The following is an 8,995-nucleotide window of genomic DNA, read 5'->3' on the forward strand; positions in this document are numbered from 1 at the left end:
GCTTGAAAGCCATGACCTCTTTTTGCAAACCTGCTTTGCAGTAAAGCACCTTTAAACCCCTCAACATTACATAAAAGCTGCGAGTCAATTAGCTGCTGCACCTTCCAGCAAAGCTTTAAGCACTTTACACAACTTGCATTAAGAGGAAGAGGCATCGAGACCACCGGCGACCTTCGCGATCGCACTGACAAAACACAAGGAAGCCGACATCAAGTTTCCAATTATTTATTTCAGTTTTACCGCATTTCTGCTTTAATATAAAATTGGTTTTGAAATATCCAAGGACAAACGAATGCATCATCTCATCATGAACATCTCGATGAATCATTTAAGCAGTCAGACAATGGAGAGGTAACCGAACAGGGCATGATGATGAGGAGGGGGTGTACAAAAAGTCAAGGCACGCCATGTTACAGTAAAACCCAAGTGGAAAGATTTTAAAAGCTCTGCAGGTCGGAGCCCTTCAGCTCAGCGCTAAAAATCCATTTTAAAAAGTTGTTTTCTTTACAGGAGGGACAGAATAACCAGCATTCAACTTCTCCTACAGTCAGAGACTCTTTTATTCACAATCTGGTGACAAACTTATGCTTAAATGAAAAGACAAGAAAATAAAATAAAAAAAAAAAATAGGCAGGGCAAGTTTCTGCATAAACCAGAGCTGTGCTTCATCTGGACTTCTGGATTCAATAAAACCTCCACCGAGCACTCGGAGTGTCGACCTCTGCGCCGGAGGGACAACGTGCAGGCATCACCGGTTTCAGGTACATTTGGTGGTGCTGGGAAGTTGGAGTGTCGCTACTCAAGGGAGAGAGAGAGAGAAGTCACGAAGTGGTTACCCTGGTCAGTTCACTGTCCACTGAGATCTATTAGGAAGAGATGGAGCCCTTCTCAACACATCCCACTGTGCAAGTCAAGCAGTCCGAGGGAGAGGGGATGGGGGGGGAGAGGAACCAACGTGGTGACTTCTATCTCATGAAGTTTCCACCTCCGATTTCCCTCTTGTATCTGTTGGTGAGGTGGTCGGCTTGCAGCGTGAGCTTGGACAGAACTCCGAACAGTCCCCTGAGGTGATAGTGAAACTGGTGCTCCAGGTCCGAGTTGTCGTCCAGGAGCAGCTCCCCGGTGACCCGCTGCTGCTGCTCCTCCTGCTTCACCGCCATCTCCAGGAAGCTGGCCCCGCTGCTCATCTCCCTCTTCAGCAGGCCCCACTCCATGTCGTTCTTGATGGACTTGAGCAGCAGGTAGTGCTCGTACATGTCCCTCTGCTTGTTGGGGCACGGCGGCTCGTTGTTGTTGCTCTCCACCGCCTCGCTGGCCGCCTGCTCCTCCAGCGGCACGTCTCGCAGCAGGCTCGGCACCATGATGGTCTCGTCCATGTTGTTGGCGGCCGCTATGAAGCGGTGCATGACGTTGATGAGGGAGTGCTTGTTGCTGGCGGGGTCGCTGCTGATCTGCATCATCTTGAAGGCTTTTGTTGCGGTGTAGAGCTTGGCGGGTGGGGTTGCTGAGGCAGAGCTTTTAGTGGTGGGTGATCTGCAAACGAGAACAAGAGAGGAAACGTGAGGATGGCAGGAAGGGTGCGACGACATCAAGGGCGAGAGCACTTTGAAATAAAGAACAAAAAAAAAAACACAGGTTTGCACATTCAGCACACACACAAAGGCAACCAGCTCATAACACACACACACTAGAGTACATCATGGCTGCAGGAAATGCTGTGAAACCGCAGCAGCAGCTTCCTCATCTCATCCACAGAGCACACCCTGACTTCTACCACCCAAAATATCCCACAATACATTTCGACTTCCACACCAGTAAATCACCTTACTGCATTATGAGCGTCGAAGCACGTCAACGTGACCTTGGACTTCCTCATATTAAAAAAAATAAATACAGCACATTATATTCGCTCACAGGACACAGAAAGAAGAAAAGGATGTAGTTAACTGACCTGAACCGCGAGGTGACCTGAGGAAAATGATAATCTTGTTTGTGCCGGTTTGCTGGATCAGATCAGATCGTGTCGGGCTCTGCTCGCCACCCGCCGGGAAGGAAACTCAGAATTTCCTCGACTGACTGTTAGCTGAACCCGGGTTTTATACGGCAAGAGCCGGGCAGGGGTGGAAGGGAAAACACAAGCTCCGCCCACCTCGTATTCCTCCACCGAGCTGATTGGCCAGCACGTAGGATGTGGGCGGACTCTCATAGCATCTGATCCCAGACGGGCCAATCGGAGGGCAGATCACAGCTGCCACTCAAATGTATTTGTCAAAGGCTGGTCAACAATTAGCTGCACCCTGTTTACTTCACGGTTTCCAGGCCGGTTGTAGCCTGAAGGCTGATGCAAGTTTGTACAGTTACAGTTGATGTGCGTCATGTCTCAGATATGGCAGGTGTGCAGTTTACCTGCAGTAATTTACTTTGCATTTTAAAAAAAAAAAGATTAAATATTCAGAAGTCTTGGTTTTGAGTGAATGTGAAAGTAGTTTGTGCGTATTCTTCCGCGTTTACCTCCAGGGACACTGAGTCCACAGCTGCATGGTTATTATGTTACACAACACTGCCCCCTGCTGGTTTAACCTCTGTACAGACACCAATCAATCAATCAATGCTTTACTGAAATAGATAATTATAAAAAACTAAATAAATAAATAAAAAGGAAGAAGCTTTGTTCAGGGAAATAAATAAAATGTTCTCTTCCGATTAACAAAACTACATAAATGTGATTTTCATGACTGAACAAACTGACCTTAAAAAAGGACAACACAATTTCGTACCGTTTCATTTTGTTTACCTGTGGCGGACCCTGCCACCTTTCCAGCTTCAAACAGTGTTCTGGGACATTAGTTTCCACTGAGAACAGCTCATTCATTAAATGACGGAAAGGTAAATGTTTCCAAGCTTGTATCATCATCAAAATATTGTAAACATTAAAATACTACATAATGCCCCTTTAATCTATCAATCACAGTACGTATATAATGCTACATTTTACTTACAGAAAGTGCTTCACTGGCCACAGAGCCTTCACAGGGAGGTTTGGACCCTTCAGGTAAATCTGCAGGTACTAACAGTCGGCAGTGCTGAGAGGAGTGGCTCAGGTGTGTTTGATGAAGGTAATAAATGGTGAGGCGTGACTCTGTGCCTGCAGGCTTATCACTGATCTTATTGATCACACCTGTGACCAGTAGCTCACCAAATGCTCTTGAAACTCAACTTCACAGTTTTAGTACATTTAAGAAGCTTGGGGAAAACTTATCTGATGATTTAAAGAAAAACGATATAATTTTGTCCTGTTTTTTTTGTGGTTGTTGGATGTGTATGTTTGTTTGTTTTTTCTGCTTGTGTTATGAATATTTAACTTGATACAAAAAAGTATGCCAGGAAGAAACATGAAAACATTTTGTAACTTTGTGTAAATTTGAAAAAAAAAAAAAAAAAAAATAGATATCTAACATTGATTAAATGATCAATACAGTTTTCAATACAGTTTTCAATACAAACTTATTAACAATACTGTGTAAATCAGTATCACTGAGTGGTCGACCTGTTGAACAGTTTACTGGTACATTTCATTATTTCAGTAGAAATGATTCCACAGCATCATTGTGGAATTAAGTTTGAACACTACTATTTAATTTGTGTTTTTACATGTGCAACATTTAAGTTATATTTTGTGTCCCCTGGCTTAATAGCGAACATTGGTTCCTATCTGCTCGTGTTTCAGGAGGGCGGGTATGAGTGTAACAGAGCAGAGTAACGCTGTCCTGCCGTTTGGTGTCGATCGAAAGATTTAAGAACAGTAACGAAGACAAATTGTGGAGACTGGAGAGCAAGAAAACAAGCGTTACATGTTGATACATAAATATTCTGATAGACTACATGTGTGTGATTTCTGGATGACATGTTGCACTCTAGATTAAAGTGATCCTCTCTGTTATCTCATGTTACTGTTTGACCGTACAGTTCACGGGCATCGTTTTCTTTTACAGTACAAAGAGTATCTGAAAAAAAGGGGCCAAACCTCATAATGAAAATGAATTAACATCAACAAGTACCAACAGACTGCACTAAGGCATCAAAACTTCAATAAAAACAGTTTTGACTTTAAATATTTAAGTCTTAAATGAACAATTTCTTCATGCATATTTAAAACTAAACGCCTCTCGCGTGTCGTATTCTCTATGAATCCCTCACAAGGCCCCAAATAACTCATGTCCGCTTCTGCCAGAGTATTTTGTTTCGCGTATTCTCCGAAGAACGCAGACGCAGACAGCTGTGGGAGAGAGACGCATTTAAAGACACATCATCTTTATTTTTCTTTTCAACTCAAGTCTTTCACATGCATCCACAAAAGAATAACAATTTAAACACTGAAAACTGTGATACTGAAGACGGCTGGTTGAGTGTAGTTGGCACGCTCGGCCTACATGATCGAGTCCTTCTGTCCGGCTCTCAGGCTTAACACGGGTTCGACACGCAGATATTCACTTAGTGTTGCAGAGAAGTTTAACATTTATCAGCTTATTGTCTAGATTTTCGACTGCTCAGCTACGGACTAATTTTAGCAAAAAAATTACAAAATAAGGCTGCTGCGTTTATATAAAGACACGAGACACACGGAAATGTTGACAGTTGGAACTCAAATGACAGTGACGACAGCTTTATAATAACATCTAGGCTTAACGGAAACCCCTAAATAAATCCCAGGAGTAACAAACGATCCCCAAAATGTCCAGGTCCCTTTTAATTTTTTTTGGTCAGACTACACTGCAGCTAACGTCCCTTTCTCTTTATTCCCTTTTGCCCGTCGTGGGTGAGACTGAATAAAAAAGGAGAAGCAGTGGGTGTTTTTCCCTCTAAAATAACATCAACTAACACAAACACAACGTTTAAAATCACAGGAGGTTCTTTCACTCGTCCGCGTCAGGAGCTGCCGATCGGCGACCTGCAGAGACACACAGAGAACACATCGTTATAGTTCATTTGCATTCGAACATTGGATAATTAAATCACTGCAGCGGGAACACAATCTGTGCAGAGTACAATCTGTACTCATTTGCGTGAAACGTGATTACGTGTACCAAACGAGGAGCTGCAAGCGTCCAGTTCCTCATTATTCAATAATTTAACGGCAATAATAAAAGAAAAAAAGGGGGGCTCACCTGTGGAAGGACACTGTTAGACCATCTCATACTGGTTGTTGGTGATGTATCGAGACAAGCAGCAGGACAGGAAGATCCCGATGAGCTGAGACGCAGAAGACAAAAACAGAGACACAATTACAATCCAAACACAACAGATTCATCCGAGAGCTCGTGTCCACGCGGCGTTTTTCTCTGACAGAAGAAGCAGAGCGCTGAGAGGAAAAACACTGCACGTGCGTCTCGTCTCTATGACAACAACATCTAGACTACTGCCGCTGTAACGGCCCTTTAAGGTTTGCTGTCAGTTTGTTTTGTATGTGAAATCAGGTCAGCAGAGCAAGGAGGACGTGGGTGCATAACATGATCCATAGGAGACGGAAACACGGTGATTATTATCGCACAGGCCACCGTCCAGATATTACACTCGAATCACTCGGAGCGACGCCGCAGCCACAGATGCTCGCTGCTCATCGGAGACAATGAAAAAAAAAAGACGCTGGCACTCAGGACAAACCCTGTGTGGACACAGGCTCTTAGATCTTAACAGGTAAGGAAGCAGAAGAGTGTATAGAACAACCACATCTGTGCTCAGACCGGCTATAAATAACTGCCCACGGCAGGGGTGTTAATGATTAATCGTTAATTTAATTCATTTTGAACAAGGGCACAAACACATCAACTGGCTTATCAAATATATAAGAATCAACTACAAAATACTGATATATAATATAAAGAAATACAAGTACTTTGTCATTTAAAAACACAGAAAGACTCAAACAAACTGATATCTCACATTTTAGCCATTTAGCAGTCATCATTGTGTGTTATTTAGTTTCAGTGTTGTCGTTCAAGTTACTTAGTATTAACTTCATCTTTTAATATCTTAAGAAGCCTACTCAGATTTTGGATCAAACGTAGATCATGTTGGCGTTTAAACATATTTAAACACATTATTAACGATAAACAGATGATCGATTGTTAAGGCTGCGAACCATCAATCAAAGAAATTGCTTTGAAATCTGCATACCGAGCAGAGATGGAGATCATTTACATAACTCATCCGCAGCGTGTTCACATATTGAATCAGTATTTATTGCTCTGCACCACTTACACTGTTTACAACACACTGAACAGTTGACATGAATACAGACTGTTATGGTGATGACATAAAACTGTCCACACAGGTGATTTATCTTTGCGTGTTTCTGTGCAGCTCTGTTTCCTTTGTTTTTTTAATCACTCTTTATCTTATTTAACCGGTGTTTGTTGTCCTCGTTCCCGGCCTTAAGTTTGTTCTGTGTAAGTGCACAAAGAATCATGTAAACATTTAGATCCATTGTTGTGTGTACACATGCCAAATGTGATTCACATGAACTACTGCATGTTGTCTAAGCCAGCCGTTCTCAAATTGCCCTCTAGTGGTTCGCGACTACATCTGGTAAAATATCATTGTTTAAATTTAGTGTTTCTAAAACTGTATGCCACACTGGATGACTCCAAATCCTCTTAGTGGGTAAGACGGATGTGTCGTTTTCAATATGAAATCAACTAGTATGTAAATTAAAACCTCATTACTTTAATTAGATGTTTTGCTACGATGTCAGGCTTCTATAATGTAATAAAACGTTTTGCGACTGTTTTGCAACACTGCCTGCGAAACATATTTGCGCTGGCGTTACGATTTAAGTCAAAAATGATCAGCCGCTCGCTGCGCTGATGTCTCCTTCGCATTAAGATGGCAACAGAGACGATGATGAGTGGGAAGGCGAGGCTATTCTGCAAGAGCGGCATCTAATTAGGCTGTAATTGGTAATATGCTGTTTTTGGGGATGTTGTTGGTGGAGCTGATGCCTGGTGGTCTGTTTGAGTTTTATTCTTTAATTGGTCAAGTGGTCCTTGGTGTGAAACAGTTTGAGAGACACATGTTCAACGTGGACCTGCTGCACTCAATTTCACAATATGATTGTTGATAATAATCAACATGTGAGTGTGGTCACGTTTGTTCTATAGTCATGTTATCTAGGCTGTGAAAAACTGCTATCTTCATTACTGACACTTAATAATCGGGAGTGGACAGTAAACTGAGACTTTGGACACTTTGAGGCATTAGTATAACTTTCACACTGTTGTGTGCCGCAAGTTCTGTACAGTAGTTTACTTAAAGGAGTCATCACCTGGTTTTTTACATATCCAGTTCCTCTTGGATCGCTTTGGATCAATTCTTAAAACTTATTAGAAAAAAAAAAAAATTTAAAAATCAAACATAGAGCTTGTTCTGACACTATTTCATACCGCGACTTTCTCACGCGAGATTATGCGCGAGGTTTTGACCGGTCCGGATGTGCATTGTATTAATATGTAATGAGGCGCGCGTTGATTGGCCGCAGGAAGGACAGAGCCAGAATGGGGGGCGATCCTGCATGCACACAGACTCCAAAACATAAACAGCCCCCTGTCATGGCGCACACACTAAATGACGAACCTTACGGAATTCAGGCATTTATGTACGAGCCGGAGTCGGAAACCGAACGGGAGATTGAAGAGGCAGAGACGGTGGAAGAGACACGTTTACAGCAGGATGTCTCTGAATGGTAAATTATTTGTTTTTTCCCTCTTACTTTTCACACTCGTGTTTTACATGTAAGACCTGAGTTTTAATGCTGGCGGTGACGATGTATGGCGTGAAAATGACAGAGAAATAAGCAGATTCGGCGTGCTCACTCAGAAAGTCTGGCTGAGGACGGCTGTGAGCCGATGCTTAATATGCAAGTAGCCTCCTGTAGTAACGTCACCACAGGAGCAGAGTCAAAATCTTGTGCTTTAGGAACGCGCACTATTGTGCGCTATTCCTGTTCGGAAAAAGAGCCAAAGCGAAAAAAATAAGCCACTTTCAGACTCCAGCTTTTCAGGCAAGTTTCAACAGAGGTCCAACACCAATATGCATGATTTAACGAGAGAAATTGCGATTTCCGGGTGATGACTCCTTTAAAGGTCTGGTGTGGAGCTTTCTGGCCGGTGGTTGTGCTATGAAGCAACGCTTTAACGAGAGGGTCCCCGTTTTGTTCACGCTTGTGCAGCAGGACGTGAGTGACATGACACAAATTCCTGCCAGTGAGGAAGAAGAAAGGAGGATAAATACAACAAATGTGCCAGTAAAGACAGGAGGAAGAAAAAGAAAAAGATGAGTGCAAGAAAGTAAACATGCATGTAAACAATCCAAGATTTGGAAAAAAAAAAGGTCAACTACACCCTCAAATCCTGCAACAACTCTCTCTCAAGCAACAGAGGAGTGAGGGGGGAAACGGCTGCAGGAGCCCGTCTCGTGTGCCGGGTCAGTGGACACGGCTGACGCTGACTGACCACTGCTCAGTGTAGCGTGGACAGTGACACAGAGCTGTTGGTCAGAGCTAATGAGCCATGATCAGCTACTGTCATATCTCTTTGTATCTCTGTTGGAAAGTCAGGGAGTGTGCTGGCGCTCCGACCGTCTCTAGAAGCCCATTTCTGTCTCTCTCAGAGCTGTTGATGTGCTGTGTGAGGAGGTGTACTTGTTGCAGCTCTCAGGTGAGTGTGTGTAGCTGTGTGTGGGAGTTCCAGCACATAAAACGTCTCGCCTATTACATCTTGGTTTAGGAGACGCTGGGGAACTCAGTGGAACTGAGCAGTGAATGTAAACAATAACTTCAGCCTGGAACTGTTTTAAAACTAGATGTTGACTTATTTATATTTTATTCTTGGAGATATTTTTGTCCAAAAAAAAAAAAGGGATTGGAAGCAAAACACACTTGGCAAACACAGCAACATCTTGTGGCTTACAAAATGTATCACAGCTCTTCAGGACTGGAGCC

The 8,995-nt window shown here is 43.0% G+C and overlaps 3 protein-coding genes across 4 annotated transcripts in view; 1 reads left to right on the top strand and 2 right to left on the bottom strand.

The window, feature by feature from the left end:
* Positions 1-209: 209 nt before the first annotated feature.
* mid1ip1l (MID1 interacting protein 1, like) lies at positions 210-3,149 on the bottom strand. Of its 2 annotated transcripts, none has more exons than XM_030396580.1 (2): positions 3,000-3,149; positions 210-1,533 (listed from the first exon to the last, which is right to left on the bottom strand). In XM_030396580.1, exon 2 carries the CDS (start codon positions 1,458-1,460, stop codon positions 966-968), a length of 495 nt encoding a protein of 164 aa, XP_030252440.1. In that variant the 5' UTR covers positions 1,461-1,533; positions 3,000-3,149; the 3' UTR covers positions 210-965. The 2 variants fall into 2 exon arrangements, with proteins under 2 accessions (XP_030252440.1, XP_030252438.1); XM_030396578.1 differs by lacking the exon at positions 3,000-3,149 and adding an exon at positions 1,952-2,104.
* A 1,130-nt stretch (positions 3,150-4,279) lies between these two features.
* The window catches only part of tspan6 (tetraspanin 6), a 9,874-nt gene continuing 5,158 nt past the window's right edge, over positions 4,280-8,995 (bottom strand). Inside the window, exons 7-8 of the mRNA XM_030396577.1 lie at positions 5,166-5,250; positions 4,280-4,948 (exon numbers count right to left, since the gene is read on the bottom strand). Of these exons, the coding sequence (XP_030252437.1) occupies positions 5,182-5,250 (69 nt within the window). The 3' untranslated portion in view covers positions 4,280-4,948; positions 5,166-5,181. The remainder of the gene's footprint in view (positions 4,949-5,165; positions 5,251-8,995) is intronic.
* srpx2 (sushi-repeat containing protein X-linked 2) overlaps positions 5,247-8,995 on the top strand; it is a 21,673-nt gene continuing 17,924 nt past the window's right edge. Inside the window, exon 1 of the mRNA XM_030396567.1 lies at positions 5,247-5,694. Within this exon, the coding sequence (XP_030252427.1) occupies positions 5,627-5,694 (68 nt within the window). The 5' untranslated portion in view covers positions 5,247-5,626. The remainder of the gene's footprint in view (positions 5,695-8,995) is intronic.

Source organism: Sparus aurata, chromosome 18, assembly GCF_900880675.1.
Source record: "Sparus aurata chromosome 18, fSpaAur1.1, whole genome shotgun sequence".
Lineage (NCBI taxonomy): Eukaryota > Metazoa > Chordata > Actinopteri > Spariformes > Sparidae > Sparus > Sparus aurata.